General features: G+C 41.3%; 1 protein-coding gene across 1 annotated transcript in view; it reads right to left on the bottom strand.

Moving 5' to 3' along the window:
• LOC119745607 (aconitate hydratase, mitochondrial-like) overlaps positions 1-23566 on the bottom strand; it is a 46977-nt gene that overhangs the window by 9210 nt on the left and 14201 nt on the right. Inside the window, exons 2-5 of the mRNA XM_038222091.1 lie at positions 18723-18797; positions 16630-16776; positions 10992-11102; positions 1411-1491 (exon numbers count right to left, since the gene is read on the bottom strand). Coding sequence (XP_038078019.1) covers positions 1411-1491; positions 10992-11102; positions 16630-16776; positions 18723-18797 — 414 coding nt within the window. The remainder of the gene's footprint in view (positions 1-1410; positions 1492-10991; positions 11103-16629; positions 16777-18722; positions 18798-23566) is intronic.

Below are 23566 nucleotides of genomic sequence, written 5' to 3'. Positions count from 1 at the left end.
CGGCCAACTTGAGCGATTTGACGAGTCATTATAACAGTCTGTAAGAATTGTGAACAAACACATTTAGAAACATTGTGGAAATCTTCCAAATTTGCTCTACCGTACTGAAAAATACAGTAACTGTTGTTTGTATCATAAGTTATAAAATTTAGTGAAATGGCTCAGCTAAAAAAAGCTATCCACTCCGTTCACAAATACCCCCTCACCGGCAAAGAGAGTACAGTTGGGGGTGACCGACCGACGCCATCTTGCCTGACTGCAATTTTGCCGTGATATGCGCGGCTGTACCATACCACTGCGAGTATGTAGTACAAATCCCCTGTGTACAGTAACGTGCGTCACACACTAAGTACAAGGAACGGTGCGTGCCAACCAGCTAAATGTCCCGCCCATGGGACGTTGGTGCTAGGTAAAAGGGCGCCCTCTTTCGCTGGTGCAAGGAGCCCACTGACACTTTAGTCCAGATAAAAACTTCTGAAAAAGTATTAACCAAAATTCACTTACATGTACTTTGCATGTGTGCTTGTCAGTTTCAAACTTCAGCTGTATGTACATGTATACATGTACATGCCTGAGATATATGGCTCGTATGTAATTATAACATTCAGGCCAGGAGGCAGAACATTTTTACAAATGACCTAGATTATGTGCACATGGGGTCATTTCATATTTTAAAAGAGAGATGTCAATAAGGTGCATAGTGGAGGGTGCATGAAAGGTTCATTTGTATGCAGTACAATGTGTAAAATCCGTAACGTATACATTTATGCAAGTATAATGTGTAACGTCCGTAACGTAACATCCGTAACAAAATTTTGTAACGTCCGTAACGCTCGTTAGCCTAGATCTAATTATTGGAATTTCAAGTTTCATACTGCACAAGGTAACCCTTCAGAAACTAGCTTTAAATTTGTGGTTTGTAAAAAATCACTTCACTGGATACGACTGTAGAGGAAAAAAATGTTCAAAACGTTACGGACGTTACGGTTGCCGCGGAAAAAAACCCACGTAAATATGATTATTCATAGTGTACTTATGCATATACAAATCACATTTTTTTTCCTAATTTTTTGGAGAAGGTTCCCTGATGACTATTTCAAATTTAATAAATTCCAAAAATGTTTTCATCTTTGGTTAGCTATTAAATGTTAAAATTTTTCAATTTTTCCCCCAAATTTTTGAAATTTAACAAGTAACCATGGATACATATTCAGACGTTGAAAAAAAAAATGAAAACGAACAAATCTAGGCAATATTAGTGCATATTCATAAGGTTTAGGTATCCCCCTCACCTGCAAAAGTGAAACAATTTGAATAAGTTCCATTTGAAATTTTGAGGGTCATGTCAACTTTGGCATGGAATTTCCCCTAAGCATTTTTTTTTACAATATACATCTGTAACTTACTAACCTTTGCCCTTGCAAGATCTTTATCACCTCCCAACTGAGCTTCAATCAAGTGATCACAGTGAATGGTAGACGGCACTGCAGTCTTAAGGAGTTCAGAAGGAAACAAATGAAATATCTATGAGCCAAACACTTGTAACAGCATGGAAAAGATGAGAATGTCAAAATATGATTCTACCTCGCTATCCCTAGCACCTTGTCCTTACGTGAGATTGCACCTGTCACCGGTATGTTTCTTCACAGTTGAGAGAACCCATTGTTAAACAAATGGTTTCCCCACTATATAACCGCACCCGAGGCCCATAATCCTCAGTGCATTTTTTGTGACCGGTTGTTTCAGTTGCACGTAACACGTACACACGACTTTACCATGGACGACGAAAACGTCAACATCTTAGAACTTCTTGCGGTGCAATCGGACAGTGATCTACCACCGCAAGCTACTCAACCAGACCCGGAGCCGACACCATCGGGCTCGAGGACTGCGGCAATGGCAACACCCAAACCTCTCGCCACACCCAAATCTCGTGGCAAGAGAGGCAAGGAATGTTCCAATGCCGTTACACGAGAAGAATTTTCTGCAGTTCAAAATCAGCTTACAGCAATGGCTGACGCCAGGGATTTTCCTTAGCGGTCGCCCGCTCGCCAAATGCGAGTGAAAACAGCCGCGGACGAGTCAAAACACTTCCCTCGGTCGTCCAGTGGGCGAGTTAAAATATTGATAATTCATTACATGTGATTTCCCAGATCAACTGTTTATTGCCACAGAGAAAGAATACACAACAAACCGCAAGCAAGATTGGTTGTTAAAAAACGGCGTCAGTCAGCGTCACGGTACAGCCTACCTGTTTAATGTAGCACAGGGTATTAAGGATGTGTCTAGCTGAAAATCAGGGGGAAATGTATCAGCTTAAGGAAAATACTGTGCAAATGCGACAATATTGGGCTCGGAAGCGTCACTTTTTCGAAGATTTGCAATCGAACAACACGCGAGCGAGACACCAGCGAATCCAGCGATCGGCGAGATGTGGCGATTTATCCCCGGTGTTTCGGAACCTGGAGCTGGAACATCAAATCTAGTGAAAAACGTGATCGTGACCCAGAGTATGAGAAAACGAAAAGACGGCGATCGTACCGAAAAGAATGGGAGACAGAGTTTAAGTGGCTCGCCTTCGATGAAGAGGAAGGTGTTATGTTTTGCAAGGTATGCCGGGCCAATAAAGTCACGGGCGATCGCGGCAAGAAACAAAACACCTTTTACAAGGGAAGCGACACCTTCAAGATTGAGTCGGTTAAGGCACACGGAATGAGCGAAAACCACAAACTTGCAACAGATCGTGACAAAGCAAGAAAAGCTGCCCCAGGAACCAGCCCAGCTGAAATTATGCTGAAGGGAATGAACACTGCGGCAGTAAACCGACTGAAACTTCTGTTCCGCAACGCCCACGCTCTAGCCCGTAACTGTCGGCCGTTTACGGACTTCAGATGGATGGCCCGCCTTGACAGCGTGAAGGGGCTCGATGTTGGTTCGGTGTATCACACCAATAAATCAGCACGTACATTCGTGCACTTCATAGCAGAGGTAAGTTTGTTTTAAATGTAGGCCTATAATTATTATATTTCTATATATTGTTTTGTGTAAATTTTACTTAACAAAATAAGTTTTTAATGAAATCAAAGTAGTTTGCCACATGGCCGATGTGATCGGGCAGTGAATACGAAACACATTGCGTGGTCGGTTGGGTGCGTGCATGATTGTGTCGACGAGTTGTGTTGGGGGTTTTCGATATGAATAATGCATATATTTTCCCGCTAGCCGCTATTGGATTGGTGACCGTGGTTACATCCAGGGTGACGTAGAGCTATGCATGATGTATGAAGAGAATTAGACTGGTGCCTTTCCTTAAATACCTTGCAGTGAAACACTTTAAAAAGGGGACCAGACGAACCAGGAAGTAATAATTTTACGGGAAATGGATGATAGACACAAGTGTTATTTTTTGGCCGTAGCCAAATCATTTCGGACGCGGCCCAGGCTAGATGGAAATGTGCACGTGTGGAAATGAAATTCCTCCCGTACATGTACACGTACATATACATGTACGTACTGTATTGCACATGTACAGTATATTTGTGCGTGTTTGTGTGAATAGATTTCGGGGCTCCACGACCGCTGGATGGGTTGTATTGTGCGGTATGAATTCACACTAGATCTGAACACCGGGGCCCGGTCAGATTTTGCTGGTTAGTCTTGACACTAGACAGTTTGTAAATTGTAGTTGACGGTCAGGAATTTCTGATTCAATATTGCAGATGCACTTAGTAAGACAGGATGAGGAATGGAAATAATAGGGTTCCTACTAAACCTGTCCTTTCCTGGTTATATTTTCGCAATTATATTTAGGCCTGGGCTTAATTTGGATTTAGAAATAATTTTCTAAGTTTTATTTTTTTTTTTTCTTCTTCAGGTTGAGCGTCTCAAACTGAAGCAGGCAATCGACAAGGCAAAGTACATATCGTTGATTTCGGATGGCACTACTGATGCATCAATTACTGAAGCCGAGATCTTGTATGTGCGCTACAGCCTCGACGGAACACCACATACAAATCTGGTTGGCGTTCACAGTGTAGCCAAAGCTGATGCGGCATCAATAACGGAGTGCATCGTGGAAGTCGGAGTTAAGAAGCGACTTGAAATTGATGAGGATATTTTGAAGAAGAAGCTGGTTGGTTTCGGCTCGGACGGGGCTTCGGTGATGATTGGACGTAACAGTGGAGTGGCTACCCTGCTGAAGAGATACAGCCCAGTCATGCAAGCAGTTCATTGTACAGCACACAGACTAGAGCTCGCCTTCAAAGATGCCTTGAAGCCAGTAGCTTTATACACCACACTCAGCAATCTTCTCCTCAATCTGTATCTGTACTACCGAAAAAGTTCAAAGAAAAGGAGTGGACTGAAGCTTTCAGCTGAGGTGGAACATCAAGCAGTGGCCATACCTACCAGAGTCGGTGGCACCAGATGGCTACCTCATCTTCAGAGGGCACTGCAGCAGATGCTACGGGGCTATAAGGCCTTACTGACACACCTTCGACAGGTTTGTAGTTATTGCATGATCTACATTGATCAATCAAACTTTTGATTAAAATAATACACTTTGTTTAACAAAATCTAATTTGTATTAACATATTTTAAATTGTTTTCCATTAGGTTGAAGTAGAAGAAGGCATGTCTGCAGATGCAAGAGGGAAGGCCAAGCAGTACGCGAAATTTCTCTGTCGACATGACCTGATGAAGTTTGCTCACTTCATGTTGGATGTGGTGACAGTTCTCTCTCGAGTGTCCCTAACAGCCCAAGTGTCAAACAACACCGTGGCGGACGTAGCGGCGTCCATTGATGCAGCTGTTGCAACCCTTTTGAAATACAAAACAAGGTAACTAACACTTCATTGTTTTGGTGATCTGAAAAAAGCATCCTGACTGCAGATAACTTTTCATTAATGTTTTTTCTTCTTATTAATATAGAAAGATGACGCCCAAGTTGCAGGACTTTGGTGATGTTGGCATATTCAAAAGGGAGCCCCTGACTGGAGGTGGAGATATCAGTGCAGCAATGGCCAAAGTGCTGACTGGCCTAGTTACAAGCCTTGACGGCCGATTCGAAGACATGAGCAGAGGTGTACTGTCTAGCTTCAGGATTGCTAGCTTCACATTTTGGCCTATGGAGCTACAGGCAGCAGAGGGTAAGTTGAGGAAAATGAATTGGTTCAACTTGCATGATATTGATAGCCACAATTCTATTAATTAAGTTAACTAGTCTTATTATTTATTAATACAATTGTATTTTTCTTTTCAGACTTTGGTGACGAGTATATATCTCAGCTGGTGAGACACTTTCTGCCAGTTTTGAAGGAGGCTGGAGTGGATACGGATGCAGTAGCTGTTGAGTGGGACCTCCTGAAACAGAGACTATATGCCAAGTAAGATATGTAAATTTTATGGGCCCTTTCTGTATTAAATGACAATTTTATAAGCAGAAATAACATTTTCTAAAAAAAATTGCATCAAGTATTAGTTTGTTATCAATAATGAAACTCTGGGTTTGTAGTATAATGTTCAAATACTTTTATTTGTCAATAACAACAGATACAAGACAATCACCAGTTCCAAATGGGCAGAGGTGATTCCAGCTGTGCAGGAAGAGCTACCCAACATCAGCAGCATGGTGGACCTGATGCTGACAATTCCAGCAAGCTCTGCCGATGCAGAACGTGGCTTCAGCCGCCTGAAGCTCCTGAAAACAGACCAGAGGACACGTCTTCTTGATGACTCCGTCACAGACCAATTAGTTGTAATGCTTCATACCCCCAGCATTGAAGAATTTGATCCAATGCCAGCCATTGACCTTTGGAACAAAACTGGTAAGCGAGCAAAACGTGTAGATAAGGGAGTGGCCCAGCATGAAGAAGGTCAAGTTCAAGGGGACTCAAGCGAGGAGGAGCCCAGTGATGATGAAGACGATGTCATGATGGATGAGGCGCCACTAGACTCTGACTAAAGTTAGAAGACTGCAAGCAGTGATTCAAATAAAACATCTCAGAAAGCAACACAATGATAATGTATTCTTTACGTCTGTTTTTTTCTGGAGTATTGATCTGTTAAAGTAAACAAAGGCGCTGCGTTCCATTTGCTTAGAAAACACAGATATATGGCATATGCACATGCGGGCTAGTGAAAATGCTTGCGGGCCAGTGAAAACTCTGATTAACTAGCCCGGCTGGCCAGTGAAAAAAAAAGTTAAGGAAAACCCCTGGCTGACGCCCTGGATAACATCCAAACGGCTGTACTCACTTCTCTCTCTTCTCACTTCTCGACCTGCAAAGAAACAAAAGGTAGAAGAAAGCAGCTCTTCCGGGGAGGGCTCTGTCAAAATCGACAAAGCAGTAAGTGAATTACTACAGCAAGGGGAAGGAGAAGACACGACTGGGGAGGTCTTACAACCCTTCGAACAGCTGTACGCGGACCAGGATGCCGGCACTGCCGTGGGCGAAAAACTGGCCTCAGTTGTCGGCAAAATACTGAGACACAAGGCCCCCGATGAAAAGAACAGCATGAAACTGAAGGACTACAAACGTCCTGCAAACATTCCACAATTGGAATGCACACGAGTAAACCCTGAAATATGGGCGTCACTCAAGTCCAAAACTCACTCATCAGACATCAAGTTCCAAAAGGTACAGCAGGCTCTTCTTAAGGCCCCAGTGCCCATAGTCTCCTGCATCGAATCTCAAATGAGTACATGTATCAAAGATGCCGATGCCAAAGCACGCATCACACAATTACTAGACACGGTAGCCATTATTGGCCACGCAAATTATGAGTTAAATCTCCGACGCAGAGAACTCATAAAACCAGACCTCAACCAACAATTTGGGAGCCTCTGCTCGGCACAAGTGCCAGTCACAGAGTTGCTTTTTGGGGAAAACTTGCCCCAACAGTGCAAGAATATCCAAGAGACTAACAAACTTGGCCACAAGGTCAGTTATCGTTTTGGCTCAGGGCACAACCCGGGGCAAAAGGACGACAAATTTCGATGGCGCAACGAGAGACGCCAACATTACCAGGGGAAAGGTTTCAACTACCAACGCCCCAACTGGCACAAGGGCAAATACCAGAAAAAGAAGCCAGTTTCCACTCCGTCCAAGCGAGCGACATAAACCCAAGCGTTCACAAATGTGATATTGCTCTTAAAACGGCAGGTAGACTCGCACACTTTGTCGCCAAATGGCGAGAGCTTACTAATGATATCAGGATTCTCAACACGATCCAAAATTATCATATTGAATTCGAAAAATGGCCTTTTCAAACATGCATCCCACAGGAAATTCAATATTCAGCATCCCAGGCAGCCATTATTTCACTCGAAATTGAGAAAATGCTCCAAAAGGGAGCCATTGTTGAGACATGCCACAGTGATGGCGAATTCATTTCCAACATTTTTCTCAGACCCAAAAAGGACGGGTCATTCCGGCCCATAATTAATCTTAGAGGGCTGAATGCGTTTGTACAATATACGCATTTCAAAATGGAAACCATTCAATCTGCATTGCAGCTAATCCGTGCTAAATGCTTCATGGCATCAATTGACTTAAAGGACGCATACTTTTCAGTGCCTATAGCCAGAGAACACAAACAATTCCTGCGCTTTGTCTGGCGCACAAAAGTGTACGAGTTTACATGCCTACCTTTCAGGCTCTCATGCGCTCCACGTGTATTTACCAAGGTAATGAAACCTTTAATTGCGTCTTTAAGGCGCATGGGGCACGAGTCTTGTGATTACATAGACGACTCATTACTATTTGGTACAAATTTGAAAGAATGCTTAGACAATGTTCAAGCAAGAATAATGCTCACTGAAGCACTTGGTTTCACAGTCAATACCGATAAATCTGTAACCACACCCTCCCATGAGATCACATTTCTCAGGTTTGTGTTGCATTCGGTTCACATGACAATTTCTATACCGCCTTCTAAGGCTAGCCATGTAATTGACACCGTCAGTTACCCAGGTTCATGATTGAAACCGATGCCTCAAATGAGGGCTGGGGAGCTAACCTTAATGGACAAGCAATTGGGGGGCGATGGTCCCGTGATGAGGCCAAACATCACATTAACTATTTGGAATTGAAGGCATGTTTTCTTGCCCTTGAGGTATTTTTCTCGAGTGAAAGAAACACTCACATTCATGTGAAATCCGATAACACCACGATAGTGGCATACATACAACATTTTGGTGGGTCACAATCCCAATCACTCAATATGTTGACTAGACAGATCTGGCAATGGTGCATTGACCGAGAAATTTGGCTCACTGCCTCGCATTTAACGGGCACAGAAAACACTGTGGCCGATTTTGCATTCCGTCATTTTCATGACGACTTTGAGTGGGAACTTAATCTTGGCATTTTTAAAAGAATCACAGAAAAATTCTTTGTTCCCGATATTGACTTGTTTGCCTCACGGCTTAACCATCAGGTATGCCGATACGCATCATGGCGCCCAGAACCAGGGGCTGCATATACTGATGCATTCACTCTGAACTGGGAACAGTTTCGGTTCTATGCATTTCCACCTTTTTGCCTAATTGGCAAAGTTCTCACTAAAATTGAATATGAGAATGCATGTGGGTTACTGATTGTCCCTTTATGGCACACGCAGTCTTGGTTTCCAAAAATGCTTAAACTTTTGGCTCATCCACCAGTTATATTGCCAATGCAATCTGATTTACTTTCTCTCCCTTGTTCAGATAGACTGCATCCCTTGCGGGATCATCTATGACTGGTAGTATGCCTATTGTCAGGGAAACACTCAGACAGCAGGGCATATCAGGAAGGGCTGCCGATGTCATCATCGCGTCCTGGCGAACTTCTACCCAGAGATGCTACAGAACAGCACTGGGCACATGGCTTCAGTTCTATGCTCACACAAAAACGAATTCAATTCGAGCTGATGTCACATCTGTAATTGCCTGCCTGAATGAACAATTTCATAATGGTTCACAATACAGCAGCCTGAACACTCTGAGAAGTGCGTTATCAGCTGTGGTGCTTCCCAAGAATGGAATCACCGTGGGATCTCACCCACTCGTCAAACGGTTTTTGACTGGCGCGTTCAACTTGCGACCACCAAAGCCAAGATATTCATCTACATGGGATGTGACTGTGGTATTAAATTACCTTAAAAGTCTAGGGCTAAATAATAGCCTTAGCCTTAAGGACCTAACAATGAAACTGGTCATGCTTATATCCCTGATTTCAGGGCAGCGTTGTCAAACACTGGCATTAATGAATTTAGATAATGCTTATCCTACTGCCAAGGGTGTAACCTGTGTCATTTCTGAGTTGACTAAAACTAGTAAAGCAGGGAAAGCTCCTGTTAATGTTGTATTGGAGGCTTATCCTCATGACAACTTGCTTTGTGTAATGCGTGTTCTGAAAACTTACCTGCAAAAGACACGCCCACATAGGAAAGATAAGAGATATTTATTTCTCAGTTATGTTCGACCTCACAAAGTTGTAGGGACTGAGACAATTTCTCGGTGGGTCATGTCCACACTGACGATGTCAGGCATTGACACAGGGACATTTAAGGCCCATAGTACTCGTGCTGCAGCCTGCAGTGCTGCGTTAAGTCATGGAACACCGCTGAACATTATTATGAAATCAGCTGGATGGACACAGTCCGCCACCTTTGCAAAATTTTACACAAAACCGATAGTTTGCCAAAATAAGTTTGCTGAATCGGTTCTCATGACTAAAAAATTGTAGAATGGTGGAACACACCAGATTCTGTATTACTTTATTGTAAGCAAACCGTCCATAGAGACGAGAAACAGAATTGTTTTAAGTAAATACCACGCAAAAGAGTGGTTGAGTATTAAGTTATGACGATAAGTAGTTTCGTAAGAATGTATGAGAAGAAACATACAGCTTAAAGAGATTAAATGATCTTTGAAGTTCACGAGTCCGAATGATTTTGGTGACTTTTTGTTCTTGTCCGTCGGGTGGTCTCTAAATATCTCACGTAAGGACGAGGTGCTAGGGATAGCGAGGTAGAATTTAAAAATTAAACGAAATGAAATATAATGTAATTGAAGTTTAATCATAATTCTACCGAGTCTATACCTAGCACTGAAGGACTTACGTTCCCACCCAAACTTTTGGAGATGTGACCATAATATTTACCCATCCCGTTTTTCTGACGGACAACTTCGCACAAACAATGCACGGAGGATTACGGGCCTCGGGTGTGGTTATATAGTGGGGAAACCATTTGTTTAACAATGGGTTCTCTCAACCTAAAGAAACATACCGGTGACAGGTGCAATCTCGCGTAAGTCCTTCAGTGCTAGGTATAGACTCGGTAGAATTATAATTAAACTTCAATTACATTATATTTCATTTCGTTTAATTTTTAAATCATTCTGTTTAAGCTCTCAATGAATACTATGAAATCCGACACAGAATATTTTAAAAAGTATTTTAATGGGAATGTTTTGATAGCATTAGTTGGCTTTTTTGTTGATTATCAATAAGTTTTCTTAAAACCATGTTTGAAATTGTCAAGTACAGAACATAGCCTGCAATATAAAAAAATATTTCTGAAAGTACCTAGTGTTTATCACAAACAAAAGAATTAAATGCATGGCTTCAAACTAATAAACCGACACTGCTTTAACAAATAAGCTTGGTGAACATTCAAAGATTCCCAAAACCATACAAAACACTATAGTATGTCCATGGGTTTTCCACAAACAACTGGCTGCTATGGATTTGCCTTGGGTTCATCATATCCCCTACGGTGTGTGAAATACAAGCACTGATCTTGACATACGCTGTACATTAACTTTTGTCGCTTTTTGACCAGTTCACTTTGATTCTCCAAATATGGCCACCTACGTACGAACATTCTACTTACAAATATTGTGCGCTTCAAGACATACTTAGAGACATACATGTAGTAAAGGCTGTTTGACAGCAAGCAAGCTTGCCGCTATAAACAGAACAAATGCCTGTCAAATAACTCACCTGAGGCAAACCACTAGACATGAACTGTAGCATAGCCATCTGTGCTGTAGCATCTTGCATGGCAACACGGTCTGGTCTTAATTTCAGGTAACTTTCACCACGCTCGATGTCCTGCAATGACATAGGTCACACATTACATGTACATCACTAGCAATAACAACATTATCAAATAAAGCTGCTTCATACTTGGTACAAATGCGAACACAGACACAACTTTTTGATGTCTGTGCAGGTACTCTTACTGCAAACTTCACCGTATGGACTTCATTCAAAATAGAACGTGTAAGGTCAACAATTTTAAAGATATAGTCCATCATTTGTAATTTGTGCATTTTGTTCGTTTGAAGCAACAAAAGTGATCAAAATCTAATGAAGGATACTGAACAACTAACCTGATGAAGTTTCAGTTCAGCTTCAGCTGTATATTCCGAGAAAAACAGCATTCTAGGATCTCAATTTCAAATCAAAAGTTGCTGAATCATGTTTTGAATTGTTTTGAATTGCAGCTATACGCGATGTCGCGCACTGATCCGACGAATTATAGCAACTGCGCGCGCCTGTGCGTTGTGCCAATGCTTGCGCGCGCTGCGCCGAATAACAAAACGAACTACTAATTTAAATTTTCTTAAGACGCACCGTAACTATGGGGGTAGCAGGGAGGGGGCGGAGGGGGGGGGGGGGGAGTGGGTAGGGGTGTGGGGTGGGGGGCACATGTCCCCCAGTAGATGTCCTTGCCCTGAGGTGTCTAACAACCCCCTCCCCCCTTAAAAATCTTGAATTGAAAAAAAAACCAATCATTTGGCCCATATATCCATTGTGCCATATATAATTTTTAAGTGCCTTCTTTGAAAACTTGTTCACACTGTGTTGGGGGATGGGGGGCGCTACCGGGGGATATGGACTTCCACTGGGGGACACGTGTCCCCACCAATGACACCCCCCCCCCCCCCCCCCCCCCTATTTACACCACTATCTAGAGCTAGCAAGATGCTGTATATAAACATTTGACACAACACATTAGGGCTGTCAAGGGCAAGTACCGGTATGTACAGGTCAATGTGCACTTGTTGTACAAGTACGTGTGTAAATTATATACAAATTAGATTTTTTCCTGGACCAGGGTTCGACCTTAGCAGTGGTCCGCTGGCCAAATGCCAGTTGAATTGCCGGCAGACCAGCTGAAACACCTTGCCAAGTGGTCCGGCTGGCCAGCTGAAAAAATCTGTGTCAAAAAAATGCTTGTTGTATTTATTTGGTTTCTTACTTACATTCGCTATTTTTTTTCAAAAGAAACCTCCGTTATTTTTACAAATTCGCTTTGCGATATGACTACTTCGCAAGCAACTCGATGTCACGGTGACTATACTGTGCGTAAACCCTGCTCAATGCAGCGATGACTGGTTCCTGCCGCACCAATTTAGAAGCCATGATGAAAATGTGGTAACTAGTCTGTGCACGGCTATGCGATCGATAGCGCTAGCCCGGCTATGCATTGTGCAGGCACGTGCTCTGTCAACTGGTCGGATTCGACATCGTAAAATGCCAAGAAAACACCGATGGAGAAAGAACATTTTTGCAAGTTAATTCACAGAATTGATCTAGCTTGTCTGTGTATGTATTTTCCGTGTTCAAGAGTTCATTTTGAGATCGCTCTACTCGTATTTGACGTGATACAATGCATCGTGTTTCCCGAAATTTTCGACCATAAAAACAAGGTCTGTTGGCTGCGCCACACACTGCACAGTGCATCACACACTACGGAGTTTTGGCCAGCTTCCCGTATTGACTAGCGTTGTGCATAGGCTATGGTGCGAACACCCTGAATTTTCCATTATTCTTTACGAATTATCGAATGTAAATATATTGACAATAAGGCCAAAAAAAGGATAGTTCTGCTTCCGGTTACCCGACCGACCCTATTTTTAGGCTGCGACCCTAAAAATGTTATCGCCAATTCCCCCCCCCCCAAAAAAAAAGATTGAATAAATAAAAATGAAATATTGTTGTCTTTTCTGTCTTCACAAAATACCTCTCAACAACCCTTTTGCATCAAAAAATGCTTGTATTTCTTTGTTTTCTTACTTTCATTCGCTTTTTTTCAAAAGAAACCTCCGTTATTTTTACAAATTCGCTTCGCGATCGCAATTCGATGTCACGGTGACTATAATTACGTGGTGACGACTGGTTCCCGCCGCGCGCGCCGCGCAGGGGCCAATTTAGAAGACATGATGAAAATGCGGTAACCAGTCCATAGCGCGCTAGCAGTGTAGGCCACTGTCAACTGGTCGGACTCGACATCGTAAAAATGCCAAGAAAACACCGATGGAGAAAGAAAATTTTTGCAAGTTAATTTACAGAATTGATCTAGCTTGTCTGTGTATGTATTTTCTGTGTTCAAGAGTTATTTTGAGATCGCACTACTCGTATTTGGATGGATACATGCCGTGTGTTTCCCGAAATGTTTGCCCGTAAAAACGGGTCTGTCGGCCAATGGTCGGCCCATGGTGGGCCGCTCGCCACGCACGCACGTATCACACACCTCGGAGTTTTGGCCAGCTCCCCGCGTCTTGACTAGCGTTGTGCATATGGTGCGAACGACCTGAATTTTCCATTAGGCTATTTTTTGAAATTATCGAACGTAATCAATATATTTATATTGACACTAATTAAAGGGAAAGATTTCCATATACGAAGTTCATGAACACTCTGTGTACAAACCGTATGAGAGTGGACTGAAAAATTCTAAGTGTTTTCTAAGAAAATGCTTGTATTTTCTCACTGCTCAAATTGACTTTGATGACATGAAATTGCTATCTGGGGGCTTGTTAGTCAATACAGAGGAAAATTAGTGAACTTCGCATATTGTAATCTTGCCAAACTTCGCATTATTATAATTGAGTACCCCATTCAATCTGCATAAAAAAAATTGGCAAAAAAAAGAAAGAATTTCCGACCGACAGACCCTATTTTTGAAAGGCATGTAATCGGTAGCAAAACTTTTTTTTGGCCTAATTAAAGGGAATATACATCATTTGCTTTTGCTGTAATTTTCAGAAATGGATGGAATTGGGGGTTGGAAATATGAAGCAAATATAGTTACACTGACTTTTTGGAGGTTTTGGGTTCGAAAATGCTATAAAAACCAAGAAAAACGATCATTTTCCTGTAGTCTGGTTCCCTGACTCCATATAAGAAGAAACAGAGCAGTTTACATACATTGGTGAATTGTAAGGTCAGGGAACCAGTCTAGCTGGCCCGTACCCGTTCATAGGTTTGTAATCGATTGCAAACAAGTGCAATGGTCAATTGTGGCCAGTATTTGAAAAAAAGCCAGTTGTTTCCAACGCTGATCGGCCGATCAGCGTTGGAAATTGATACAAAAATACCAATTTTCTTGAAAATGACAGTATACCAGGTGCCATAATTTTACAGGATGCTTTAGACTGTCATTTACCAACATCCTATTAAGGTATTTCGCAAAAACTTGGTAGTTTTATTTTTCGATGTTTGCAAATGTTGTATATTCCCTTTAAGGTAGGTTTTATTCACTTTTTGAGGCCATCATTTTGTGTATAGCTTTCGTAGTGCAATAATAATAAATCAGACTAAAACTTCGCATACTGAGGCCTAATTGAATAACCCATTCAATCTGCATAAAAAAATTGGCAAAAAAAACCCCCAAAAATCCGACCGACCGACCGACTCTATTTTTAAAAGGCATGTAATCTGAGGCAGAACTATATTTTTTATTTTCGGCCTCAGATCATGGAGGCAGAAAATAGACCTCTAATTTCTCAGGTGACATGATGACATGGGTGTTGACTATAGTCTAATTATGACTTATGTGAAACTGATTAACTGGTGGGTACACGCTGTATAAGATGGACCAATCAAAAACTTGGCGGACCAGTCAAAATTCTAGCCAACTGGTCCGGCTGGCCAGTCAAAAAAAAAGTTAAGGGCAACCCCTGTGGACATGCTATCTTTAAAAAATTATAACTTGAAAACATTAAGAGCGCCCATCACAAAATTTTCCAAGACTGTTGCTTACATCATAAACTAACATGCTAAAAAAAGAGCTTAGTTTAATATGATGTACAATATGATGGGTTCAAAATAGTGTTGAACTGACACGGAATGACCCAAAGGTTAACCTTGGCATAAGCATGTGTGTGTGATGTGGGAAAGGATGCCCTGGCCTACACCGCGTTGTGGGGAAGTTTTTCATTGTTGCGGTAATTAGGACCGAGTTGGGGGGACTTTCTGCTGTCCCCACAAATACCTCGCACAGACGATTGTATGTCCTCAGAACTACGGAACAAAACTGTATGTGGTGCAGTGGTCCACAGAACACCTACTGGCCATGCCTGCTTTGGCACAGTTCCAGGCTCTGAACAGCATGCATGGGAGCTAGGGTGGTCTGTTTGAGGCACACACCTTGGCACCGCATCATTAACACCACAAGTCCCTATATTGGCCGAGGATTGTCCATCTGTATTGCTTGTATGCACACCCAATTCCATGGCATTTGAAAGGTCAATCTGATTGCATATTTGTCTTTTACTTTTAACTTTATGGATTCAGAATTAAAGCCACTTATCTTTATTGAGTAAGAAATTCTCACTTATTTTGATTTGATTGGCTACATTCAAGGAAAGTTGGCGTACCTGTATATGCTAGCACTACTAGCTTACATGTATCATCTATCATATTATGCTTTGGCTGAAAATTAAAAACGTGGGAAGCTCTTTGATACTTTTCCCCTCAACAATAAATGTTTCAGGTGAATTGACCCAGAAAGCAATAAGCTCACATGGTAAAGAAACCAAATTGTTGCAGAATATCTTGTGATTCGCATGCTATTTGCATGTACCGTAATTTTCGGAATAAAAGCCGCGTGGAGTATAAGCCGCAGCACGCAAAAATCTGCAAATTAAAATTTGACGTCGGCGTATTAGCCGCACCGGTGTATAAGCCGCACCGACCGAGGCAGTTTCAATTTTGTAAGGCCTCCAAAATTCTGAAGACTTAAAGTCAAAAAGCTCTGGACCCGTTTCAATTGCACTACGAAAGCTATAAAAAGAGCCACAAAAGTTATATAAAAACATTTACGGTCGATACTTGTTAAAAAGAAAAATGAAAATTGATGATGAGAAATAACACCAGGAATTGCTGCCGGCTGGCTCGGCCTGTTCCTGGCCTAAAAGTTAGTGCTTGGCCCGGCAGCCTGTGCCGGCGAATGACACCATTTTTCCGCAGCACTTGAGAGAGTATGCAACCAACCATGTGTCGTCTGACTGGGGCACTACAAATCTTGCTTTGTGGCAACAGATGCTGATTTGTTTTGTCCTAAGAATAAATACAGTAAACATTTTCATGGGCAAAATCAACGTATAAGCCGCGGCTTATATTCCGAAAATTACGGTAGTTACTTCACATGAACACCATAATAAACGTGTGTAATTGGCATTTTTTCTCTTTTTGTGGAAATTGGTCCAACTACTCACGAGTACATGACTACCAGTGAGTAGTTTCTTTGCAAGTTCTCAAGTTCAAAATCACTGCTTGCCTAAGAGTACTCCATGCAAACACGCAAAGTAAATACCGTTATCCATATACTGCAGACTTGTTTGTGTACCTGTGTTTCTGGATCTTCAAGATGACTGTAAACAATCTTCTCAGACAGTGTCAAAGGACGCCTGAGACGGTCTTTCACAATCTTCAATTTGCTGTCCATTACATCATAGTTGATAAATTTGTCTTCATCAAACCGACTAATAGCAACCTATATGAAAAATATCAAGATTATTTAAGAGCGTTACACATCATACTGCTAAGCATTGCTTTAATTATGCTGAAATACAAGAGCAAAGTGATTATAATAGCTACAACATACTGTTCATTTATATTCATAAATACCTAAGACAGTTTACGCATTCCTATTGGTTGAGAGCCCGTCACGTGGCCGGTCTTAAACGGATGATAAAAACATGGCTAGCTGGACTTAAACACTTTTCCAGTGTCACATGAAATTTGGACTCCCATGAAATCCGGTGCCTTTTAACGTTTCATTGGTTGAACGTTCACATTCCTCACGTATGCATGCGCAATGTACTACCAGTGAATCAGTATTTCATGGTCCGAAATTCACACTACACCAGCCCAGCTGCGACTCGCACGCCAATGTCCTTATAAGGTAACGAGTTGTGGAGGGGCATTCCATATTATAGTCAGAGGGGTGTTTCGTAAAACATGAAGTAAAATTGTTGAACAAAATGGTTGGCAACGTCTAGTTTTTGACGTGTTTTGATTTTTGGACTGAAAAGATTTTTTTTTGACCGAAAAGGTATTTATGAATGGGAATAAATATGTGTTTGGTCGGTATTAAACACTCTGTTTAAGACTGGTGGGAGTCTGGATGGGTGATAATTACCCTCAGCTTCTTTCCAGACTCCCACTGGTCTTAAACAGAGTATTATAATACATCCAGAACACACATTTATTCCCTTATTAAAGTATAGTTAATAAATGGCTTGAAATGAAACTTAATGCCCTGGAGAGCAGCACTACAGTAAGCTCCCTGAGATGCTGGTACAGGGTGAGAAAACAAAAGTGACCGAATTAGAAAAAAATGATTTTAAAAATGTGTGGCTCGCAGTATTTCATAAAAATAACCCAGGGATAAAGTACATGTCACTGACTAGTAACTGTGAAAATTTCACGTAATTTGCATACTCTATTCCTATTTATTTTGATAAAGACATTACAAATTCAGCTGTCCACCACTGATCATTTACCATTCTATGAACTGATGAATACCATTATACAATGAAACTTGGATGTTTTCGCACGTCCATGAATGAACGAAAACTTGCAAAGCAAAACAGATAAAAATCGCCAACAATATTTCAGAAAAAAAAGTTGACTTGTTCCTCATATTCAAAACACAAAATCTGACAGTGAAATAATGTTTGTCTTGCCTCAAATGATTAAAATCTCACATTAGTATTTTAAAGGCAGTGTGTGCTGTAATCTGAAATTCTCACTCAGCTCAATGGCATTCCATGGTCAGCTATAAATGAATTATTTTAGTGAAGCATAACTTCTGATAGCATGCGCAGATCAATTTCAGTTTAAAAAATCCAGATGAATGGAAGAACACTTGTCCTCTTTTAAGACATACTTCATTGGTGTATCAAATTTGATTGCTTTTTAAGAGAAAAATATCATGAATGCAGGTCACTTTCTTTTTGACTCACCCTGTATTTTCAGTCTAAAGGAGTTAATCAATAAAACACAGTAATTAAATCAACCATTTTGAAAACTACGTATCTCAAAAAGTATTATTATGATTCTTTTCATTTTTTTAACCAGAGAGAAAACAACACTGAAAACTCACAATAACAAAGTTGCATTTTGCATGTAAAAACAAGGTGTCAAAATGACTACCTAAAATCCATCGTTTTAGGCCCCCCCCCCCAAAAAAAACCCTATTTTGGGGACAAACAAAACACTTCACCAAATTCCATCTCATTGGCACACCACTCAAATGAAAGGACTTGTTATCCGTTAATTTGATAGCACATTTGAGGTTGTAATGCTTTGAAGTTTTGAAGATTTCATAAAAATAATAGTAACAAGATCTTGAAATTATTGAAAAATTTAGAGGATAAAATGTAGTACCAGTTCATGTGTACACATGAGTTGTGTACACACGTCAATTTACTTTACCTTTGCCCGTTGGCATGCATTGGTTGTAGTTTGAAGCATTCTGGCTTGAAGCCTCGTTGCAAAGGCAAACTGCATCTGTTATTAAATATCACACATACATACATATGTTTGGAAATCAGATTTTAATACATAAAATGAATTTCAACCCAAAATCAGCAGGTTAGAGCACCATTTAGGAAGACTACATGTTGTTGTCAATTAGGGTAAAAAAGAGTTCTGAGGCTGTTGAACGTACTGTTTAAAACAGGAAAATGCATTTGTACATGTACATGCACATGTATGTCAGACCAAACGCACAAACTAATGCTTTAATCTTATTGTGCAATGGGAATCTTTTTTATCGGAAACAAACCCTGGTATCAGGGTTCCATATTAACAAAATATTGGTCATAAATAATGTTAGTACTTCTTCAGTGGTCAGGTACATTTAAGTAATTGCGCAGTGGCAAACACAAAAAAAACACTTTTCAGTCACCAGTCCACAGTTTGGAGGCAACAAATTCAAATGTTGGTCATATTCAAAGTATGTTCATGAATTAATGACAAAGTAATTGTGAAGTTCAGAACCAGCAGATAGACTGGACCAAACATAAATGCCTCTTTTAACATTTGGACATGATATGCGACTGTAGATATCGAGCAAAAACCTTCCACAACATGACCCAAGATTCCACCACAAAAACTACAAACTACAATCCCGGCCAAAATGGTTGGGACACATCCAAACAATAAGCATACCCTCCCCTAGTCCCCGCTCCCCTGGTCAATGTTGTTATCTCGCACTTGAGCACAGACCACGCAATGAGAGACAACATTGGCCGGGGCCGGGGGATGGGGATGGGGATGGGGGCCCAGTGAGTTTGGCCGGGATTGTACAAATGTAGTTACTGGTGCTGGCATTCAAAACAATGCAGGTACAATATTTATTGTGACTCTGAAAGGACACAATTGATCAATTACCAATTTTCTGAAGTCTTTGAAAAAAATGCGATGTTGTGAAAGAAATATCCTACAGTATGTCATAAGAGAAAACTGCAATTTAAAAAAAATCTAATGTCCTTTCAGGGCAACCATAAATTTGCATAAAACTAAGACAACCTCTGCATAATTGTATGCCCTTTTCAGACCTTACCTACATGTATATTTTTAACTTGCAGACTAATAATCATGACATTACAATTGTTCAATAAATTTCCATGGCAAATTTCATTATCATAACCCCTAACCCTATGAGGTACATAACTGCCTAAAAACCCTGAACACAAAACCATGCAACACATGTCAAAATGAGAAACCTGCCCCATGTAGCAAGATCCATCAGTTCAAAAATTAAATCTCAAGGCCAAAATAGCTCCCATTGTCTCAGAATTGGCTGTTATTGCACTAGCTCAATACAATTAATACAGCAAGGTCCCATAGACTTTTACGTACTTTATACGATGCACCTTGTTGCATTTCTAGAGCAGGTATAGGGGTAAGGTAATAACATTTGATTGAACAAATACCGTATGAAGTTCATCAACAAAAAGGTTTGCCAACAGAGGAAAGTCTGGGGGAAAGTTGCAGTATTACTGTGTCAGTCCACTGACATCCAAGATGACATACTGGATCTTCATATAGACCCTGTCTGTTTGGAGGTACATGCATCAGTTACTTTGTCCCATTTCAGTTTGGTCCATGCCACTTTGCTCGAGAAACTAAAGGTATTCATCTATTTATATTGTAGATTACCTCATAATGAAATGATGCTTGTAAGGCAGGTTTCATTTTATGTGTACTTCTCATCAGTTTAAATAAGCCTCCAAAGTTTCTTGAAAGCAGTTTTGAAGGATTTACATTACCCCTGGGTGATTCCAGCATCAAGGAAACTGACTCAGACCATGTTTTGAACTTTGCACTGGGAATTAAACTGATAGTATATTTTTCAAATCATATACATCCAGCATCAAGTTTGGATCATCATGATTAATTGGCTATGTCATGGACGTACATGTTCCATTAACCCTATGGCCTCCCAAAAAGTCTCCGGTTTCTTGTATGGAGCTTGCACCAAAAGTGGTGCAGCGACGTGTGTTTTTTTTTCCCCCAACTTTTTTTTTCTTCAAATGTCGGCTGATGTTGCAGATGACACTTCGATCCCCTTAAAACTCTCAAAAATATCCTTCAGAGTGGAGCTTGAGGTGACCTCAGTAAGGCTGTCACGCCCCAACTATCGCATCGGTCCCAACTATAGTTGGGCCTGTCCTAACTATAGTTGGGCCTGTCCCAACTGTAGTTCCACAGTTGGGCTGGCCCAACTATAGTTGGGCCTGTCCCAACTATAGTTGGGCCTGTCCCAACTATAGTTGGGACGGTCCCAACTGTAAGTTCCATTGTTGGGCTGGCCCATCTATAGTTGGGCCACTCCGATCTTTTTATTTTGCGGTGTCCCAACTATAGTTTACATTGATGTACAACTGTAAAACGTTCCCTTCAGCTCTGATACACGTCTGACTTTACTGGGGACCACTGAAATTAGTTATTGATGGGGCGAATCTATAGTTGGGCCACTCCAATCTTTTTATTTTGCGGTCCCAACTATAGTGTACATTGTTGTACGATTATAAAACGTTCCCTACAACTCTAATACACATCTGACTTTACTTGGGACCAATGAAATTATCTATGGGTGGGGACCATCTGTAGTTGGGCCACCGCAATATTTTTATTTGGCGGTCCCAACTATAGTTTACATTGATGTACGACGACTATAAAACATTCCCTACAGCTCTGTTACATACTGTCCGACTTTACTTGGGACCTTTGACATTAGCTATGGGTGGGGCCCATCTATACTAGTTGGCCGGCCATGGCAATGAATTTTGCAAAATGTTGCTGGACAATCAACCCAGCAGCTGGACAACTCATCCAACTAGGCAGTACCACGTGACCGGCCAGCCTTGCGGCATGCATGCACGACGAATACACGGTGCCAGCGCCGCGGAACATTTAATCCAACAAGATCTAGATCAAGCATGAAGCATCCGGCGCAACTCCAGTCCTAACTATAGTTGGGCCGACCCAACTGCCGCACTATAGTTGGGACAGTCCCAACTATAGTTGGGACCGATGCGATAGTTGGGGCGTGACAAGGCCATAAGGCTGGAGAATTCTGCACCCACTTACGATCTCGACCAACACGAACATTCTTCGGGAAATTTGGATAAAGACAAAAATCAGAGCATGAGCTGCCAGGCTGGTCATTAGTCTGCTCCTTTACAGATTGCGCTAATTAAAAAGCATTTACAGGTTCCAGATACATGGCCATCGCTCCCTCAGTCTGGCTTCCAGACGCACATTTGCAAAATAACAACACCGTCTGCAAGTGGTGCCTGACTAAATTTAGTGCAAAATATATGGGAGCCCAGAGAGGCCACATAAAGCTTATACTCGATCGTAACCCCATCCAAAAACACATTAAAATTGTGCAGCAGCAGGATTCCAATCAAACCAGTGAGTTTGGTGGTTTTGAGAAATCATCTTACATTGAAAAAAAAAACCCTTTTTATTTTTGCCGACGGACTACGGACTACGATGGCTACGGACCAGTAACTGGAGACTTTTTGGGGGGCCTAACCTCCCCAAATTCTCCAAAATCCTCTTTACTTGCAACGTCTTCCCCAAGACGGGCCGAGGGAGCATCAAATCATGTGCGCGCATCTACCACTCGTCATACAAGAGCAAAGAAGCTTACAATCCTCAATATCAACTTCCAAAGTTTGAAAAATAATAATTGAATTTTTGGCACTTCTCCAAGACCAAAAACCAGACATCGTTTTTGGTTCAGAAACCTGGCTCAACAATTCTATCCTTGATGCCGAGTTATTTCCCCCGAATATGCAGTCTTCAGGAAAGTTTGCCCAGATGGATATGAAGGGGTTTTAATCGCTATCAAAAACCTCTCTGCTCATCTTGTTGACAATCTAAACTCTGATTCCAAATGCACAGGTTCGCGTTAAGTTCGGCCCTAAGAAGGTGTAGTTGGAGCATTTTGATTCTTCACATCGACCCATTGATATGCTTAACTCATCGATATCTAAGCTCCACCAGACAACGAAAGGAAACTGTAAAGTCTGGTTGGGTGCAGACTTCAACATAAATTGACATAAATTGGACATAAGGACATAAATTGGTCTGATCAATCCGTTTCTGCTGGAAGCAACATTGCCACCCAGTGCAAGAAATTTATGACAACATCCTGGATTTGCTTCTTGTTTCCAATCCTACTATTTTTGATTCTTTCCAAATTTTGCCTGGATTAGGAGACCACAGTATTGTGAAAATTCATGTTAACACTGGATGTCAAAATGTAAGCCATCCCGCAGAAAGTTTTTCTTGTATATAAAAAGAAAATTTGATGATCTTCGCAAAGATTTGGCTACCTTCGGGGTGAGCTTCCTACAGGAAAATTCAATCAAGATCTGTTAATGAGAACTGGACTCGCTTGAGAAGTACACTCTGACTCATGTCGCTTACTGAACAACATATTTCATCAAAATTCCATCACATGGTTTAATTTGCCTTGGTTCTCTCCCACACTTTGCCAACAAAACAGTAGGCTCCAAAGATTGTATAACCAGCAGAGAAAGCCAAAAGGTTTTCAAGAGCGCCCGTAAAGCATACAAGAGTAACCTTAACAAAGCTCATGATCAATACATGATGTATGAGAATCTTCAGAAGAACCCAAAGAAGTTTTGGAAATATGTGAAATCCAAACGCATACAATGTTGGTTTTCACCCGCTAAAGAGCGACAGTGAGACAGTGTCTGACCAAACCGGGAAAGCCAACATCTTAAATTCATTTT

The sequence above is a fragment of the Patiria miniata genome, unplaced genomic scaffold (genome assembly GCF_015706575.1).
Source record: "Patiria miniata isolate m_02_andy unplaced genomic scaffold, ASM1570657v1 HiC_scaffold_7, whole genome shotgun sequence".
In the NCBI taxonomy this organism is placed as follows: Eukaryota; Metazoa; Echinodermata; class Asteroidea; order Valvatida; family Asterinidae; genus Patiria; species Patiria miniata.
The sequence above is the reverse complement of the archived record's forward strand: the minus strand, read 5'-3'. Positions and strand labels throughout refer to the sequence as shown.